The sequence below is a fragment of the Oncorhynchus mykiss genome, chromosome 22 (genome assembly GCF_057628025.1).
Source record: "Oncorhynchus mykiss isolate SJ-2025 chromosome 22, ASM5762802v1, whole genome shotgun sequence".
Lineage (NCBI taxonomy): Eukaryota > Metazoa > Chordata > Actinopteri > Salmoniformes > Salmonidae > Oncorhynchus > Oncorhynchus mykiss.
Window position 1 is genome coordinate 19435448 of NC_143043.1, and position 21328 is coordinate 19456775.

The 21328-nt window shown below is 42.3% G+C and overlaps 1 protein-coding gene across 1 annotated transcript in view; it reads left to right on the forward strand.

Annotated features, from left to right (window-relative positions):
* LOC110501515 (coiled-coil domain-containing protein 148) overlaps positions 1-21328 on the forward strand; it is a 47872-nt gene that overhangs the window by 17869 nt on the left and 8675 nt on the right. The window contains exon 9 of the mRNA XM_090215677.1: positions 945-1151. Within this exon, the coding sequence (XP_090071803.1) occupies positions 945-1151 (207 nt within the window). The remainder of the gene's footprint in view (positions 1-944; positions 1152-21328) is intronic.

A 21328-nucleotide genomic window follows, 5' to 3' on the forward strand; every position in this document is an offset into this window, starting at 1 on the left:
TTTGTCAGTCAGCAGCTGAATTAATACTGATGTACAGCTTTAAGAATCCTTACAGAATGTGAGCGCATACACACACACACACACACACACAGACACACGTACATGCACACACATGAACGCATAGGCGTGCACACACACACACACACATACACACACACACACACACAAATTCCCCAAAGAGGGACGGAGAAATAAACAGAGAGAGAGAGAAGAGACAGAGAAGGGAAAAGGATGATGGATCTTCTTCAAGTTGTAAAGTTATGCGTTAATAAACAAGCTGTGCTCAGGCTGCCTCTGGCACAGCGGCGTATGTCCCATTGGCAGATCTGTCAGCTCGCTCACGTTCAATAAAAACAGTCAGCAGCCTAATGCCGTCACACCGTCAGTTAGCCACTATTAGTCCATAGATGAATGGAATTCCCTCTGTTCCAATAAGGTAGCCAAGTGAAGCTGCCTCTGTGTGATTGCTGCCACAATGATGAATCGCTATATACGCCCCCCGTATGCAAAACGCTGGAAAGGAAAAGGTCCATTGAACACCACTTATCTAAACCAATATCAAGGCCCGGGTGTTACTCTGTAGTATCTGTGTAGCTGCTTTAGCATGACAGTCTGATCTAATGTATCAATACAGGTTTGCATGTTGCTATGTCGCCCACAGCATATGCTCTGCTATATATGTTGTTGCATATTATATGCTACGTATTACTTATATGTCACTACGACCAAACTCGTGCATCCCGTCTAACGGCACTATTGTATCAGGAAATATCGCTACATAAGCCTGGCAAAAAAGGTCCCCGTGGCAAAAGAGGTTTCTAACCTCAAGGGTATTTGACTGGTAAAATGAAGGTTCTTGAAACCTAGAATAGAAAACACTGCAGCGAAACCTGTTCTGTGTTATGTTATGGTTGTATTTGTATCTCCATGGTGACTTGTTGTAGATGGACCACGAGCGGCGCTGGGACTGGCAGCGCTTCACCCAGACCCAGATGCATGTGGTGGCCCAGAGTTGGCAGCGGGATCGGGCTGACCTGATGTTTAAAGCCCTGGTGACCCTTGAGGAGGCCAGGCAGACCCATCGGGAGGAGCTGGCCCTCCACACAGACCGCAAGCACCAGCAGGACATCTGCTCCCGCCTCAGTGACAAGGTAGAAGAGATACATGCAGTACACTGAAATGGCATCCTATATTCTGAAATGGCATCCTATGTCTGAAATTACATCCTGTGTCTGAAATGGCATCCTATGTCTGAAATGGCATCCTATGTCTGAAATTACATCGTGTTTCTGAAATGGCATCCTATGTCTGAAATTACATCCTATGTCTGAAATGGCATCCTTTGTCTGAAATTACATCCTATGTCTGAAATGGCATCCTATGTCTGAAATGGCATCCTATGTCTGAAATTACATCCTGTTTCTGAAATGGCATCCTATGTCTTAAATTACATCCTATGTCTGAAATGGCATCCTATGTCTGAAATTACATCCTATGTCTGAAATGGCATCCTATGTCCGAAATGGCATCCTATCTGAAATTACATCCTGTTTCTGAAATGACATCCTATGTCTGAAATGGCATCCTATGTCTGAAATGGCATCCTATGTCTGAAATTACATCCTGTTTCTGAAATGGCATCCTATGTCTGAAATTACATCCTATGTCTGAAATGGCATCCTATGTCTGAAATTACATCCTATGTCTGAAATGGCATCCTATGTCTGAAATGGCATCCTGCTTTTGAAGTGGCATCCTATGTCTGAAATGGCATCCTATGTCTTAAATTACATCCTGTTTTTGAAGTGGCATCCTGTGTCTGAAATGGCATCCTATGTCTGAATTGGCATCCTATTGTCTATATAGTGCACTATTTTGACCAGAGTCTGCAGCAAAAGTAGTGCACTACTTAGGAAATAGATTGCCATTTGGGACACACACCTCTGTCTGACTGTGTAGAAGACCTCCACTAAGGAGGCAGCTAATGCCTACACGACTTTCAAAATCCTAATATCGCCGAGACTGTTTTTCATGTTGTTTTTTTGTCTTGCCAACGAAGTGGTGCGCATACTTAACGATCTGGCACTGAACAGTCACACAAGATTCTTTACTTGGTCGTGAGGATTATTGATACCACACTGTATTGCGAAAACAATGATGTGATGAGAATGTTTGGACTCCCGAGTGGTGTAGCGGTCTAAGGCACTGCATCTCAGTGCTAGAGGCGTCACTACAGATCCTGGTTCGATTCCAGGCTGTATCACATCCAGGCCATGATTGGGAGTCCCATAGGGTGGCGCACAATTGGCCCAGCATCGTTAGGGTTTGGTCGTGGTAGGCCGTCATTGTAAATAAGAATTTGTTCTTAACTGACTTGCCTAGTTAAATTAAAATAGATAGAATGCAGGCTCAAAAAAGTTTTCAGTCAGACATTCATGCTTGCCATACAGAGTTGAAATTCCTTGCCAATATTTTGAATTGAATAACATTGCTTGTGAACTTCAGAGCTGTAACGATTTGACACTTTGGCTTTACAAACGCGTACTGGTAGTCATCGCTCATGCTTGAGAGTAGACATTCTGGGTGATGGGATACAGCGTCATCATCTCACCCGCTCCTTCTCTGGAGAACTCTTATTGGCTATTGCTGATCACCGTTCTCAAAACTTGACAAAATCAAACATGTTTTAAAATATCAGGACATCTGGGACTGCTCACATACAAAATCAGTAGCCCTCAGATTGAGTCTCAGTCCCGCTCACACATTAAACGAGTGTCGGTGACGGCCACATGCCCCGAGTAGGCAACGACAAAGGGATTTTGTTCCGATCTCAAAAACTTGTCTGGGACAGCCAAATCGGGGCTAACATTGTGTAGTGTACACCAGACTTTACTCAACTCTCACTCACTGACATTTCCTCTTGCCAGCTAGCTTCTCATGCTCGGTTCGGGATGGCACTAGTGATGGGCTGTGAACGCTAACAAGCTAATAAGGACAGCCTTGTCTCGCCGACATGTTGTAACTGTATTGGAGGGTTTGTTCGATTCACTCAAAAAGCAAGTTGCGTACATGGAAAAAGTCCCCCACTCTTGCAGTGTGTCATCCTAGAAAGGTTTTCTTGTCAATTAACTGATGAACAAGTTCTGTTTCGTTTATCTAGCCGTCTATAGCATAGCTGATGTTTTTTATAAGCGGTTTGGAGATTTGTTTAACCACAGCTAATTAGATAACAGTAAGGACTGACCTCATGTTGGTGGCTTCCCACTCTTTGTGGTCATGTACATGTGTTTACACAGATAACATGACCTGATCTGGCATGTCTGTGGCCCATACCATACATCAGAAACAAAAACATACATACAGTGCCTTCGTAAAGCATTCAGACTTTTTCCACATTTTGTTACGTTTACAGCCTTATTCTATAATTGATTAAATCGTTTTTTCCCCCCTCATCAATCTGCACACAATACCCCGCCCATAATGACAAAGCCAAAACATTTATTTTTGCGCAAATGTATTACAAATGTATTACAAATGTATTACAAATGTATTACAAATAAAAAACTGAAATATCACATTTACATTCAGACCCTTGGCACACCTGTATTTAGGGAGTTTCTCCCATTGTTCCCTGCAGATCCTCTCAAGCTCTGTCAGGCTGGATGGAGAGTGTCACTGCACAGCTATTTTCAGGTCTCTCCAGAGATGTTTGATCGGCTTAATATCCGGGCTCTGGCTGGGCCACTGAAGGACATTCAGAGACCTGTCTCGAAGGAACTCCTGCGTTGTCTTGGCTGTGTGCATTAGGTCATTGTCCTGTTGGAAGGTTAACCTTCGCCCCTGTCTGAAGTCCTGAGCTCTTTGGAGCTATTTTTTTGTACTTTACTCCTTTCATCTTTACCTCAATCCTGACTAGTCTCCCAGTCCCTGCCGCTGAAAAACATCCCCACAGCATGATGTATGCCACCACCATGCTTCACCGTAGGGATTGTGCCAGGTTTCCTCAAGATGTGATGCTTGGCATTTAGGCCAAAGAGTTCAATCTTGGTTTCATCAGATCAGAGAATCTTGTTTCTCATGTTCTGAGAGTCTTTAGGTACCTTTTGACAAACTCCAAGCCGGCTGTCATGTGCCTTTTACTGAGGAGTGTCTTCCGTCTGGCCACTCTACCATAAAGACCTGATTGGTAGTGCTGCAGAGATGGTTGTCCTTCTGGAGAAAATAAAAGTCTCCCATCTCCACAGAGGAACTCTAGAGCTCTGTCAGAGTGACCATCGGGTTCTTGGTCACCTCCCTGGCCAAGGCCCTTCTCCCCTGATTGCTCAGTTTGGCCGGGCAACCAGCTCTAGGAAGAGGCTTGGTGGTTCCAAACTTCTTCCATTTAAGAATGATGGAGGCCACTGTGTTCTTGGGGACCTTCAATGCTGCAGAAATACTTTGGTACCCTTCCCCAGTTTTGGTACCCTTTGCATCGACACAATCCTGTCTCAGAGCTCTACGGACTATTCCTTTGATCTCATGGCTTGGTTTTTGGTCTGACATGCACTGTGAACTGTGGGACCTTATCTAGACATGTGTGTGCCTTTCCAAATCATGTCCAATCAATTGAATTTACCACAGGTGGACTCCAAACAAGTTGTAGAAACATCTAAAGGATGGTCAATGGCAACAGGATGCACATGAGCTTAATTTTGAGTCTCATAGCAAAAGGTCTGAATACTTATGTTTTAATTCTTTTATACATTTGCTAAAAAAAAGTTTTTGTTTTGTCATTATGGGGTGTTGTGTGTAGATCACTGAGGACCTTGTTTTATTTGATCCATTATAGAATAAGGCTGTAACGTAACAAAATGTGGAAAAAGTCAAGGGGTCTGAATACTTTCCGAAGGCACTGTAGATGACCATGTCATAACATCCCTAAACACAATACATTCAATTACACAAATGGCCCATATAGAGAAATTGCCCACGTACAGTGAAAATAACAGACCTAGGCTTTTCCACATTTAGTTGTGTTACAGCCTGAATTTAAAATGGATTCAATTGAGATTTTGTGTCACTGGCCTACACGCAGAACACCATAACATAAATGTGGAATTCTGTATATATACGCTACCATTTAAACGTTTGGAGTCACTTAGAAATGTCCTTGTTTTTTAAAGAAAAGTAAATTATTTATCCGTTAAAATAACATCAAATTGATCAGAAATACAGTGTAGACATTGTTAATGTTGTAAATGACTATTGTAGCTGGAAGCGGCAGATTTGTAATGGAATATCTACATAGGCGTACAGAGGCCCATTATCGGCAACCATCACTCCTGTGTTCCAATGACATGTTGTGTTAGCTAATCCAAGTTTATAATTTTAAAAGGCTAATTGATCATTAGAAAACCCTTTTGCAATTATGTTAGCACAGCTGAAAACTGTTGTTCTGATTAAAGAAGCAATGAAACTGGCCTTTTTTAGACTAGTTCAGTATCTGGAGCATCAGCATTTGTGGGTTCGATTACAGGCTCAAAATGGCCAGAAACAAAGGCCTTTCTTCTGAAACTCAGTCAGTCTACTCTTGTTCAGAGAAATGAAGGCTATTCCATGCGAGAAATTGCCAAGAAATTGAAGATCTTGTACAACGCTGTGTACTACTCCCTTCACAGAACAGAGCAAACTGGCTCTAACCAGAATAAAAAGCGGAATCGGAGGCCCCGGTGCACATCTGAGAATGAGGACAAGTACATTAGAGTGTCTTGAGAAACAGAAGTCCTTAACTGGCAGCTTCATTAAATAGTACCCTCAAAACACCAGTCTCAACGTCAACAGTGAAGAGGCGACTCTGGGATGTTGGCCTTCTAGGCAGAGTTGCAAGGAAAAAGCCATATCTCAGACTGGCCAATTAAAATAAAAGATTAAGATGGGCAAAAGAACACAGACACTGGATAGAGGAACACTACCTAGAAGGCCAGCATCCCGGAGTCGCCTCTTAACTGTTGACGTTGAGACTGTTGTTTGTGGGTACTATTTAATAAAGCTGCGTAATGTTTGCACAATCCAGGTTTGGACATTTCTTAGATTTATTTATTTATTTATTTTTATTTCACCTTTATTTAACCAGATAGGCCAGTTGAGAACAAGTTCTTATTTACAACTGCGACCTGGTCAAGATAAAGCAAAGCAGTGTGACACAAACACAGAGTTACACATGGAATAAACAAACGTACAGTCAATAACACAATAGAAAAGTGAGTGCAAATAAAGTAAGATTAGGGAGGTAAGGCAATAAATAGGCCATAGTAGCAAAATAATTACAATTTAGCATTAACACTGGAGTGATAGATGGGGTGTAAAGGAGCAACAAAAAAAATAACAATATGGGGATGAGGTAGTTGGGTGGGCTATTTACAGATGTGCTATGTACAGCTGCAATGATCTGTAAGCTGCTCTGACAGCTGATGCTTAAAGTTAGTGAGGGAGATGTGAGTCTCCAGATTTTTGCAATTTGTTCCAGTCATTGGCAGCAGAGAACTGGTGACCAGTGAAATATACATTCTGGAGCGCGTGCTACGGGTGGGTGCTGCTATGGTGACCAGTGAGCTGAGATAAGGCAGGGCTTTACCTAGCAAAGACTTATAGATGACCTGGAGCCAGTGGATTTGGCGACGAATATGAAGCGAGGGCCAGCCAACGAGAGCATACAGGTCGCAGTGGTGGGTATGTATGGGGTTTTGGTGACAAAACGGATGGCACTGTGATAGACTGCATCCAATTTGCTGAGTAGAGTATTGGAGTCTATTTTGTAAATGACGTCGCTGAAATCAAGGATTGGTAGGATAGTCAGTTTTACGAGGGTATGTTTGGCAGCATGAGTGAAGGATGCTTTGTTGTGAAATAGGAAGCCGATTCTAGATTTAATTTTGGATTGGAGATGCTTAATGTGAGTCTTGAAGGAGAGTTTACAGTCTAACCAGAAACCTAGGTATTTGTAGTTGTCCACGTATTCTAAGTCAGAACCGTCCAGAGTAGTTCTGAGAGAGTATGCATTTACGTAGTTTTACTTGCATTTATGAGCAGTTGGAGGCCACAGAAGGAGAGTTGTATAGCATAGAGGCTCGTCTGGAGGTGTGTTAACACAGTGTCCAAAGAAGGGCCAGATGTATACAGAATGGTGTCGTCTGAGTAGAGGTGGAACAGAGAATCACCAGCAGCAAGAGCGACATCATTGATGTATACAGAGAAAAGAGTCGGCCCGAGAATTGAAACTTGTTGCACCCCCATAGAGACTGCCAGAGGTCCCGGACAACAGGCCCTCCGATTTGACACACTGAACACTGTCTGAGAAGTAGCTGGTGTACCAGGCGAGGCAGTCATTTGAGAAACCATGGCTGTTTAGTCTGCCGATAAGAATGCAGTGATTGACAGAGTCGAAAGCCTTGGCCAGGTCAATGAATACGGCTGCACAGTATTGTCTTTTATTGATGGCGGTTATGATATCGTTTAGAACCTTGAGCGTAGCTGAGGTGACCAGTTCGGAAACCAGATTTCATAGCGGAGAAGGTACGGTGGGATTCGAAATGGTCGGTGATCTGTTTGTTAACTTGGCTTTCGAAGACTTTAGAAAGGCAGGGTAGGATAGATATAGGTCTATAACAGTTTGGGTCTAGAGTGTCTCCCCATTGAAGAGGGGGATGACCGCCGCAGCTTTCCAATCTTTAGGGATCTCAGACGATACGAACGAGAGGTTGAACAGGCTAGTAATAGGGGTTGCAACAATTGCGGCGGATAATTTTAGAAAGAGAGGGTCCAGATTGTCTAGCCCAGCTGATTTGTAAGGGTCCAGATTTTGCAGCACTTACCCAGAAATTCTCACAGCTCTAATCGCTGCCAAAGGTGCTTCTACTAAGTATTGAGTCAGGGGTGTGAATAGTTATGTAAATGAGATATTTCTGTATTTCATTTTTCAATACATTTGCAAACATTTCCAAAAACACGTTTTCAGGTTGTCATCATACGGTATTGTGTGTAGATGGTCGAGAGTGAAAAAACGATGACTCCATTTAGAATTCAGGTTGTAACAAAATGTGGAATAAGTCAAGGGGTATGAATACTTTCTGAAGGCACTGTAACTGAGCGACACATGAAATCTGTTTTTGGTTTGGATACGGTGATGGCGTGTGTGGTTTGGTAGGTGATGTATGTCTGCTTGAAGTGAGTGCAAATAGATTAGGCATTTACAAATGTTTCTTAAAAAGACTAGAAGAGAAGTAGTCCATTTCCCCTCAACCCTCAACCATGAAAGACTATTATACATGTTGTTGATGTTAGTTCTGTGTGTGTAGTTAAGGGCCAGGCGTGTTGCTTTGTTTTCAGCCAGCTGCAGCTTTGCTAGGTCTTTCTATGCTGCACCTGACAGTAATCAAGACGGGGCAAGTTCAGAGCCTGAACAACTAATACAGTTGATCTTTGTGTACAAAAACACAAAACATATTTTTTTTGTAACAGACGTACCTCTCCCCAACTTCACAATAACTCAATATAAGTCAATATGACTTCACCATGATAACTGACCACACCAATGTTACTCCTAGGAGTTCAGCTTCTTCAACTTGTTCAGTGGTCGCACCCTGTACAACTCCAGTGGAGGTTTAGGTCTTAGAGGATGCTTTGAACCAAATACAATGCTTATGGTTTTAGATTAGTATTACTATTTAAAGCCAGTTTATTGTTAATTACCTATTCTGACACTGAGTGTAACTCCTTGCTGAGAGACTGACTAGCAACCCTAGTTGCTTCTTTTTCCCCATATGTTTCCCTCTCTTTACATTCTAAATGTATTGTTACTCTTTGGCTCTGTGATGCGAGCTAACTATTCAGTTATATGGATTTGTGCATGTAGCCCTTTACAACAAGAAAAATGAAAATGGTCCCAAAAAAAAAACTATTGGCAAGAATAATTTTACAAATACTCCAAGTGCTGCGTCTGGATTATCCTCCAAATAAAACAAAACATTACATCTTCAACAAAAGAGTCCGGATCTCTTATAAAAGTCTCGTGTCACAGATCAACCACTATTGGTCGACACTCTGGTTGGTTGAATGATAGCCTGGGTCATGCTACAGGCATTAGTCAAAGTAAGAAGCTTCCTCTTGAGAGGACACCTAAATGATAACCAGTCGATGTTCAGGGTCACCAAGAAAACACATTTCACATTTAGCATCAGAGACCTTGTCTAACATCAAACACATATTCTCCAGACAGTTTGCACTTGGTGACCTATATCAGCAGCCTAAAAGAAGAGGCTTCACATGAGGCAGGTGAACCTGCAACACGTCTACTTCATTTGTCATAAGATCCTCTCTGAGCTTTACAGGAACATGGCTCTGAACACCTCCCCTGTAGACATTCCTGTCTCTTCTATAGATGTTATATCCTTGTATTCCTACTGCCTTATCATCAAATGTGCTGTCTACGTGAGTCTCAGAAAGGGCTAATATTTTCTAAGATTAGCAAACTACTCATTCACTTTTTTTTTTCCAGAGGCTACATATATTTATGAGTTAACTCACCCTTTCCTAAAACTGAACTCATACTGATAATAGGTTGTATTTCTGATCATAACAATAGAAGGAATTACGCAGTGCAGAGGTAGAAAGAATGCAGGCATCTTTGTGCATTCAATCCAAAATATTGCCAAGTTAATCAGAGACTTTCCCAACCGTATATGAGTTCCGTTATAGTCACGTATTGTATTTCTGTGCTGGAGTTGAGTCAGAGCACAAATGGAAGTCTCCTTCCAACCAAATCTCTCCTGAGTGCTCATGGTCTTTATCATCCTGACACGACCAGAGCACAAGATGGATTCCCCTTGCCATTCTGTCAGCCTTATACAAATGCTTTGTTGCTGCAACTGGTGTCTCTGTTTCCAGTAGGTCTTCTAAATAAATAAATAAAATATTTATATTCATCATGATGAAATCCACTTCTGCAATTTCATCATCTTATTTCATTACATACTATTTTGAATCTTTGGTACAGCAGCCTGGTATGCTGTGTTGGTACAGCAGCCTGGTATGCTGTGTTGGTACAGCAGCCTGGTATGCTGTGTTGGTACAGCAGCCTGGTATGCTGTGTTGGTACAGCAGCCTGGTATGCTGTGTTGGTACAGCAGCCTGGTATGCTGTGTTGGTACAGCAGCCTGGTATGCTGTGTTGTTACAGGTGCAGTATACAGTGCCTTGCGAAAGTATTCGGCCCCCTTGAACTTTGCGACCTTTTGCCACATTTCAGGTTTCAAACATAAAGATATAAAACTGTATTTTTTTGTGAAGAATCAACAACAAGTGGGACACAATCATGAAGTGGAACGACATTATTGGATATTTCAAACTTTTTTAACAAATCAAAAACTGAAAAATTGGGCGTGCAAAATTATTCAGCCCCCTTAAGTTAATACTTTGTAGCGCCACCTTTTGCTGTGATTACAGGTGTAAGTCGCTTGGGGTATGTCTCTATCAGTTTTGCACATCGAGAGACTGAAATTTTTTCCCATTCCTCCTTGCAAAACAGCTCGAGCTCAGTGAGGTTGGATGGAGAGCATTTGTGAACAGAAGTTTTCAGTTCTTTCCACAGATTCTCGATTGGATTCAGGTCTGGACATTGACTTGGCCATTCTAACACCTGGATATGTTTATTTTTGAACCATTCCATTGTAGATTTTGCTTTATGTTTTGGATCATTGTCTTGTTGGAAGACAAATCTCCATCCCAGTCTCAGGTCTTTTGCAGACTCCATCAGGTTTTCTTCCAGAATGGTCCTGTATTTGGCTCCATCCATCTTCCCATCAATTTAAACCATCTTCCCTGTCCCTGCTGAAGAAAAGCAGGCCCAAACCATGATGCTGCCACCACCATGTTTGACAGTGGGGATGGTGTGTTCAGCTGTGTTGCTTTTACGCCAAACATAACGTTTTGCATTGTTGCCAAAAAGTTCAATTTTGGTTTCATCTGACCAGAGCACCTTCTTCCACATGTTTGGTGTGTCTCCTAGGTGGCTTGTGGCAAACTTTAAACAACACTTTTTATGGATATCTTTAAGAAATGGCTTTCTTCTTGCCACTCTTCCATAAAGGCCAGATTTGTGCAATATACGACTGATTGTTGTCCTATGGACAGAGTCTCCCACCTCAGCTGTAGATCTCTGCAGTTCATCCAGAGTGATCATGGGCCTCTTGGCTGCATCTCTGATCAGTCTTCTCCTTGTATGAGCTGAAAGTTTAGAGGGACGGCCAGGTCTTGGTAGATTTGCAGTGGTCTGATACTCCTTCCATTTCAATATTATCGCTTGCACAGTGCTCCTTGGGATGTTTAAAGCTTGGGAAATCTTTTTGTATCCAAATCCGGCTTTAAACTTCTTCACAACAGTATCTCGGACCTGCCTGGTGTGTTCCTTGTTCTTCATGATGCTCTCTGCGCTTTTAACGGACCTTTGCACGCCCAATTTTTCAGTTTTTGATTTGTTAAAAAAGTTTGAAATATCCAATATATGTCGTTCCACTTCATGATTGTGTCCCACTTGTTGTTGATTCTTCACAAAAAAATACAGTTTTATATCTTTATGTTTGAAGCCTGAAATGTGGCAAAAGGTCGCAAAGTTCAAGGGGGCCGAATACTTTCGCAAGGCACTGTAAGTATATTGGTTTATTTCAAATATGATTCACATGCAAATTCCAATAATGTTGTATTCTATATCATGATTGGAGTGGATGTGTTGGTAAGAGTTTCATTATGATTCCCTACCCCTCAGGGTTGGGGTTAATTTCACCAATGAAATTCTCTGTCCCTGTAAATTAAATGTTATTCAATTGAATTCCAGATCAGTATTTGAATGCAAAGATAACTAAATTCCTCTAAATTCCAATGTAAGGAAAATCAATTCAATATTATTCCCAACAATTCCACAAATTCCAATTGATCAGGTCAGATTCAGACAGGCAAGCTATACTGGAAATATAGAAACACATGTTGAAATGATTTAAAACAAATCCTGCAGTAAATGTTTGATACAATGTGCATTAATTCCATTAACTGGGAAATATAAAATATGGAATTTGAATTAAATTCAATTCCAAAGATGAAATGTCTTTACAATTACAATTAAATTCCTATTCAAAATGTCCAAACTGTATAATTCCAATTCAATTCCAACTCCATAACTTGAAGATTGTTTAAATTCTAATTAAATTCCATATCAATTCTCCACTTCATGACTGAAATCAAGCATTGGAATTGACCCTAACCCTGATACCCCTATCACCTTGAAGCCTGAGGAGGTGAGGCATGGTGGTGCTGGACAAGTCCTGGTGGTGCTGGAGGAGGCTTGGTGGTGCTGGAGGAGGCCTGATGGTGGTGCTGGAGCCCTGGTGATGCTGGAGGCCTACTGGTGCTGGACGTGGCAGACACAGACCAGTGCAGCTACCCTGTTGGAGTAGGCCTGGTGCTGCTGGAGGAGTCCTGGTGGTGCTAGAGGCCTGGTGGTGCTGGAGGGACCTAGTGGTGCTGTATGAGGCCTGACGGTGCTGGATGAGGCCTGGAGGCCTCGTGGTGGAGCTGGCCTCATTATGAGCTAGGCTGTGTGCTTATCACTGTGGGCTATATAGTGATACTGATAACCCACTGAGCAACTTGCCTGTGAGTTATCAGGATGTGCAGTGGGAGGAGCCCCAGAGTAAATGTTTTCTTGGCCAAATTGACCCATGATGTCTTCCCCCTGGCCAGGCTAGTGTATTGTGCAACGCCAGGCCCTGGCGTGTTAGCCTAGCTGCCCTGTGGTTCAGGCAGCACAGATGGCTGCATGGAGGAGGCAACTAGGCTGAGCTTACTTCCTCTGGGAGTGGGGAAAACCAAATACAGTGTCTTGCAAAAGTATTCATCCCCTTTAGGGTTTTTCCTATTTTGTTGGATTACAACCTGTAATTTAAATGTATTTTTATTTTTATTTCATGTAATGGACATACACAAAATAGTCTAAATTGGTGTAGTGAAAGGGAAAAAATAACGTTTCAAAAAATTCTAAAAAATAAAAAACTGAAAAGTGGTGTGTACATATGTATTCAACCCCTTTGCTATGAAGCCCCAAAATAAGATCTAGTGCTTCAGAAGTGACAGAATTAGTTAAATAAAGTCCACCTGTGTGCAATCTAAGTGTCACATGATCTGTCACATAATCTCACTATATATACACACCTGTTCTGAAAGTCCCCAGTCTGCAACACCATTAAGCAAGCGGCACCACCAAGCAAGGGGCACCACCAAGCAAGAGGCACCACCAAGCAAGCGGCACCACCAAGCAAGGGGCACCACCAAGCAAGCGGCACCACCAAGCAAGGGGCACCACCAAGCAAGCGGCACCACCAAGCAAGCGGCACCATGGCAACCAAGGAGCTCTCTAAACAGGTCAGAGACAAAGTTGTGGAGAAGTACAGATCAGGGTTGGGTTATAAAAAAATATCTGAAACTTTGAACATCCCACGGAGCACCATTAAATCCATTATAAAAAAATTGAAAGAAAATAGCATCACAACAAACCTGCCAAGAGAGGGCTGCCCACCAAAACTCACAGACCAGGCAAGGAGGGCATTAATCAGAGAGGCATCAAAGAGACCAAAGAGAGCCCTGAAGGAGCTGCAAAGCTCCATAGCAGAGATTGGAGTATCTGTCCATGGAACCACTTTAAGCCGTACACTCCACAGAGCTGGGCTTTACGGAAGAGTGGCCAGAAAAAAGCTATTGCTTAAAGAAAAAATTAAGCAAACACATTTGGTGTTTGCCAAAAGGCATGTGGGAGACTCCCCAAACATATGGAAGAAGGTTCTCTGGTCAGATGATACTAAAATGTAGCTTTTTGGCCATCAAGGAAAACGCTATGTCTGGCACATACCCAACACCTCTTATCACCCGAGAACACCAGCAGCATCATGGCAGCATCATGCTGTGGGGATGTTTTTCCATCGGCAGGGACTGGGAAACTGGTCAGAATTGAAGGAATGATGGATGGTGCTAAATACAGGGAAATTCTTGAGAGAAACCTGTTTCAGTCTTCCGGAGATTTGTGACTGGGACGGAGGTTCACCTTCCAGCAGGACAATGTCCCTAAGCATACTGCTAAAGCAACACTCAAGTGGTTTAAGACATTTACATGTCTTGGAATGGCCTAGTCAAAGGCCAGACCTCAATCCAATTGAGAATCTGTGGTATGACTTAAAGATTGCTGAACACCAGCGGAACCCATCCAACTTGAAGGAGCTGGAGCAGTTTTGCCTTGAAGAATGGGCAAAAATCCCAGTGGCTAGATGTGCCAAGCTTATAGAGTCATACCTCAAGAGACTTGCAGCTGTAATTAATGCAAAAGGTGGCCCTAAAGTATTGACATTGGGGGGTGAATAGTTCTGCATGCTCAAGCTTTCTGTTTTTTTGTGTTATTTCTTGTTTGTTTCACAATAAAAAATATTTTGCATCTTCAAAGTGATAGGCATGTTGTGTAAATCAAATGATACAAACCCCCCCAAAGTCTATTTTAATTCCAGCTTGTAAGCAACAAAATAGGAAAAGTGCCAAGCGGGGTGAATACTTTCTCAAACCATTGCATGTTGTACTTAATGTCAGGACAGAGATTATATCAATTATTATCTACAGATGTTTTCTATTGCATTACAGATTCCACAGCTGTAGGTATATTGATGCTACTCTATCTTGATTTGAAAGACATGTTGGTGCATAGAGAATCAGTTGGCAAATTTCTATGAGATGAATATGGAACGGATGTACAATGTCGTGTTCTGCTGCACTACAGGTATTTTAATTGACCTATTCTGCTACAGAACGGATGTACAATGCAAATAGGATTCCAGATAGGGAGAAGAAGAGTATGCATGTGCTGATGATGTATGCTGTGATGGAGTGATAAGCTTGCTGAATAAACTTACCCTTGATTATACCCATCGAGCCTACTACACGACAGACTAGAGTTTAGTTCATTATTAAATCTTTCAGATTTCCAAGAAAGGCGGGATCTCGCTCAGAAACACATTTATTAGCCGAAGTTGAAATAATGTTATCATCATCATCATTGGGGCGTGCGACCTGAAGCTCGCTCCACTTTCATTTTAGATGCAATTGAACACAGTGTATTCCGTCTTAAATTTTATTGATTATTTACGTTTAAAAATACCTAAAGTTGGATTACGAAAGTTGTTTGAAATGTTTGGACCAAGATTACAGGTAACTTATTAGATAAATGGTAGTCATGTCGGGCGAGTTGGAACCGGTGTTTAACCGAATCAAACGCGCCAAATAAATTGACATTTTGGAGATAACGACGAAATTAACCAAACAAAAGGACCATTTGTGATATTTATAGAACATATTGGAGTGCCAACAGAAGAAGCTCTTCAAAAGGTAAGGCATGAATTATATCGTAATTTCTGAGTTTTGTGTTGCGCCTGGCGGGTTGAATTATGATTGTCATGTGTTTGATGGGGTGCTGTCCTGGCTTTTGCCGTAAAGCCTTTTTGAAATCTGACATGGTGGCTAGATTAACAAGAAGTTAAGCTGTATTTTGGTGTACTGCACTTGTGATTGTATGAAAGTTAAATATTTTGAATTTATTTTGAATTTCGCGCTCTGCATTTTCACTGGATGTTGTCGAAACGTTCTGCTAGCGGAACCCCTAGCCGTGAAAGGTTAAGTCATTAAAGTACATTGCTCTGGCCCCCATTTTAAGACCATCACTTGTAAGGACATTGCCAAGGATACTTGAACCCAAATACCCTTGTATACCCTTTTCTCAGGATAAAAAAAGAAAAGGAATTTGACAGTCAAATCAGGAAAACCTGGTTCAGTATGCTTTCTACCAGACGCTGGGAGATGAATTCACCTTTCAGGAGGACAATACCCTAAAACACATGGCCAAATCTACACTGGAGTGTCTTACCAAGAAGACAGTGAATGTTCCTGAGTGGGCGAGTTACAGTTTGGACTTAAATCTACTTGAAAATCTATGGCAAGACCTGAAAATGGCAGATCTCTCATTGGTTAGTCTGTCAGTGAGTGCTCAGAAGCAAAACTCTGAGCTATGTTAAAATTATATAAACAAACACTTTGGGGAAGGCAGGTTTTGCAGATGTAAAAGGCCGCTGTGCTTTTATCATTCTGACATTTCTAGATTTAGTCTTCATTTTTTTAGGCTGCCATGTACAAAAAGTATGTTTGTACTTTGCAGCGAGGCACAGAAAATTAGATTGTAGTGATGAATTGCTGTAGACTGTATGTAATGAGTGTATTATTCCTCTTGCGCTCTCGAAGATGCATTCTCTAACCAGCAATAAACAAGCAAGACATACCCAATCAGTTCAGCCACTGTTGTGGCATGGTTTTTCGTTTTTTCTCGGGAGCTTGGGGAATATGAAGTAAGATTGGTTTAAGGTAGCTATGATGGCCACTTCGCTGTTCTGTTTGGTTTTTAATATTTACATACTCAAATATAGGAGAGGACATAATAAACACAAAGAGGCACATGCACTTGCACAAACACACACACACACATGCTGTTTGCACTGCTCACATCTCTCCAGTTCCCAACATTAAGCACCCGCCTATCTTATCTAGCTTGATTGATGGTGCAATTGTGTGTGTGTTTTAAAAACCTAGCTTTTCTCTGGTGTGATTTTTCACATCCGCACCCACATTCGGAGGGTGCGTCCCAAATGGCACTCTATTACCTATATGTAACAGTTTAGCTTCCGTCTGTCTCCCCGCCCCTACCTGGGCTCGAACCAGGGACCCTCTGCACACATCGACAAGAGCTACCCTCGAAGCATCGTTACCCATCGCTCCACAAAAGCCATGGCCCTTGCAGAGCAATGGGAACAACTACTTCAAGGTCTCAGAGCGAGTGACGTCACGGATTGAAACGCTATTAGCGCGCCCTACTTTGACCAGGGCCCACGAAATTTCATTCAAGTGACATGGAAACCATGTTGATTTAAACAGTGTGTTCCCAATGGGTAGGCTCTGGTGAAAGGTTGTGCATTATGGAGGGAATAGAGTGCCATTTGTGATAGACCCAGAGAGAGAATGTATCTGTGAGAGTAGCCTACTAGATTGAGAAATAGTCAACACAAAATAGATGGGGGGACACAATCATGAAGTGGAACAACATTTATTGGATATTTCAAACTTTTTTAACAAATTGGGCGTGCAAAATTATTCAGCCCCCTTAAGTTAATACTTTGTAGCGCCACCTTTTGCTGCGATTACAGCTGTAAGTCGCTTGGGGTATGTCTCTATCAGTTTTGCACATCGAGAGACTGACATTTTTTCCCATTCCTCCTTGCAAAACAGCTCGAGCTCAGTGAGGTTGGATGGAGAGCATTTGTGAACAGCAGTTTTCAGTTCTTTCCACAGATTCTCGATTGGATTCAGGTCTGGACTTTGACTTGGCCATTCTAACACCTGGATATGTTTATTATTGAACCATTCCATTGTAGATTTTGCTTTATGTTTTGGATCATTGTCTTGTTGGAAGACAAATCTCCATCCCAGTCTCAGGTCTTTTGCAGACTCCATCAGGTTTTCTTCCAGAATGATCCTGTATTTGGCTCCATCCATCTTCCCATAAATTTTAACCATCTTCCCTGTCCCTGCTGAAGAAAAGCAGGCCCAAACCATGATGCTGCCACCACCATGTTTGACAGTGGGGATGGTGTGTTCAGGGTGATGAGCTGTGTTGCTTTTACACCAAACATAACGTTTTGCATTGTTGCCAAAAAGTTAAATTTTGGTTTCATCTGACCAGAGCACCTTCTTCCACATGTTTGGTGTGTCTCCCAGGTGGCTTGTGGCAAACTTTAAACAACACTTTTTATGGATATCTTTAAGAAATGGCTTTCTTCTTGCCACTCTTCCATAAAGGCCAGATTTGTGCAATATACGACTGATTGTTGTCCTATGGACAGAGTCTCCCACCTCAGCTGTAGATCTCTGCAGTTCATCCAGAGTGATCATGGGCCTCTTGGCTGCATCTCTGATCAATCTTCTCCTTGTATGAGCTGAAAGTTTAGAGGGACGGCCAGGTCTTGGTAGATTTGCAGTGGTCTGATACTCCTTCCATTTCAATATTATCGCTTGCACAGTGCTCCTTGGGATGTTTAAAGCTTGGGAAATCTTTTTGTATCCAAATCCGGCTTTAAACTTCTTCACAACAGTATCTCGGACCTGCCTGGTGTGTTCCTTGTTCTTCATGATGCTCTCTGCACTTTTAACGGACCTCTGAGACTATCACAGTGCAGGTGCATTTATACGGAGACTTGATTACACACAGATGGATTGTATTTATCATCATTAGTCATTTAGGTCAACATTGGATCATTCAGAGATCCTCACTGAACTTCTGGAGAGAGTTTGCTGCACTGAAAGTAAAGGGGCTGAATAATTTTGCACGCCCAATTTTTCAGTTTTTGATTTGTTAAAAAAGTTTGAAATATCCAATAAATGTCGTTCCACTTCATGATTGTGTCCCACTTGTTGTTGATTCTTCACAAAAAAATACAGTTTTATATCTTTATGTTTGAAGCCTGAAATGTGGCAAAAGGTCGCAAAGTTCAAGGGGGCCGAATACTTTCGCAAGGCACTGTATCAAATTCAAAACACGTAATATGTTGACAGAGAGAGACTACATCTATGCACTCTGGCTCTTACAGGAACTTACAGTAAAGTGCAGCAATCCTTGAATATCTAATTATTTGTCTAACTTAGTAATTAATAACAGCATAATATTCATAATATTCTGTGACAGAGTAGCGTCCTTTCCAGGGGGTGTACCAGTACTACATCAAGCTACAGAAACAGGAAATAGGCTCCTGCTCTATTGGCTGTTTTGGCTTGGACAATGCTTACTTTACTTAATATTCTAAGAGTTTCATATGAGAGTTTGGTCCAGTACTCATGTATCAGTGGAGGCTGGTGAGAGGAGATTTAGGAGGACGGGCTTTGTGACATGGTGAGGTTGGACCCAGGTGCAGAGAAGGGGACAGACAAGGAATCAGTGGTTAAGGACAAACATAATACATTACTGAGAAACAGTCATGGAAGGATCACAGTAACACTTGAAAAACAACAAACACTAAGTCTCAAACTCACTCAGGAGACAAACGCACAGGGCACATAATTCATGCTTCAGCAAAGTACAACAGAAAACACACATCTTTTAACAGGGAAATCATAATGAGTAAATAGGACACTCCTGAGTGTCGTTAACTTCTTGACGCACCCATCCCGTTAGCGGGATCATTTTCATCAACACCCGCTGAATTGCAGCGCGCCAAATTCAAATGAAATTACTAAAAATATTTAATTTTCATGAAATCACAAGTGCAATATAGCAAAACACAGTTTAGCTTGTTTTTTAATTCACCTAGTGTGTCTGATTTCAATACAGCTTTTCGGCGAAAGCATAACAAGCGTTTATGTAAGAACATCTCTCTCAGTAGACAAAATATTACAAACACTAGCAGCCAAGTAGATTGGTCACGAAAGTCAGAAAAGCAATAAATTAAATTGCTTACCTTTGATGATCTTCGGATGTTTGCAATCACGAGACTTCCAGTTACACAATAAATGTTCCTTTTGTTCCATAAAGATTATTTTTATATCCAAAATACCTCCATTTGTTTGGCGCGTTATGTTCAGAAGTCCACAGGCTCGAGCGGTCACGACATCGCAGACGAAAATTCCAAATAGTATCCGTAATGTGCACAGAAACATGTCAAACGTTTTTTATAATCAATCCTCAGGTTGTTTTAAAAATATATAATCGATAATATATCAACCGGGACTGTAGCTTTTTCAATAGGAGAGGAAGAGACAATGGCTGCCCCACTCTGTTGCGCAAGCAAAACTCTGCGAACACCCAGCTATCCACTGACGCAATGTGATCTTTCTGGCTAATTTTTCAAAATAAAAGCCTGAAACTATGTCTAAAGACTGTTGACACCTTGAGGAAGCTATAGGAAATGGAATCTGGTTGATATCCCTTTAAATGGAGGCAAGGCATCCAATGGATGTAACGGTTCTCTTGAGTTGAAGGAGAGGCGGACCAAAATGCAGCGTGGTTTCTATTCATGGTTCTTTAATAAAGAAAACTATACATGAATAGACTAACAAAACAATAAACGTGAGAAAACCTAAACAGCCCTATCTGGTGCAAACACAGAGACAGGAACAATCACCCACAAACACACAGTGAAACCCAGGCTACCTAAGTATGATTCTCAATCAGAGACAACTAATGACACCTGCCTCTGATTGAGAACCATACTAGGCCGAAACATAGAAATACCCAAAACCTAGAAAAACAAACAGACTGCCCACCCAACTCACGCCCTGACCATACTAAATGAATACAAAACAAAGGAAATAAAGGTCAGAATGTGACAATGGAACAGAGAGCTTTCAGGAAAAACAGCACTTCCTTGTTGGATTTTCCTCCGGTTTTCGCCTGCAATATCAGTTCTGTTATACAGACAATATTTTGACAGTTTTAGAAACTTTGGAGTGTTTTCTATCCTAGTCTGACAATTATATTCATATTCTAGTTTCTGGGCCTTTCAAATAGGTACGTTTTTTAGCCAAAAATTTAAATCCTGCCCCTACACTCAAGAAGTTAGAGCGGCAGGTGTGAGGGGAGAGAAGGGACTTGTCCTTACCAGCTTGAGACGGGAGACTGGCCCAGGGGGCCACTGCGCCACCTGGGAGGCCCGCGAGTCCACCTTTGAGGGAAGATCATGAGGGGACAGCCACACTCGTTGACCCGGTTGGAGGAGCCAAAGAGGCCTTCGTTGACAGTTTGCCTGGTGTTGGTTGAGGGCAGATGAGCGGAGCAAGAGTGATCGCACTCTGATCCAGGTGCGGCGACATCGTCGAATGAACGCCTCGGCTGATGGCACGTCCGCACGTCCGCCTCTTGATCAGGAAACGTGGGGGGGGGGGACTCGAACTGACAATCGAACGGCGAGTTCGGCAGTGTGTTGGGAGCCTACTCTGCCCAGGCGAGGAACTTGCTCCAGTTGCTGGCCTGGGTGGAGACAAAAGAGCGGAGGAACTTCTCCAGCTCCTGGTTGGCCCGCTCCGTTTGCCCATTCGACTGTGGGTGGAACCCAGAGGAGAGACTCACCGACTCACGAAGACAGGTGGGACCAGGGCCGACTAGTTGGAGCATCCCAGCTGGTCGCTGTTGTGACGACTTGCTCACATCCTCAATCAGGTTGGGCCACCAGAATTTC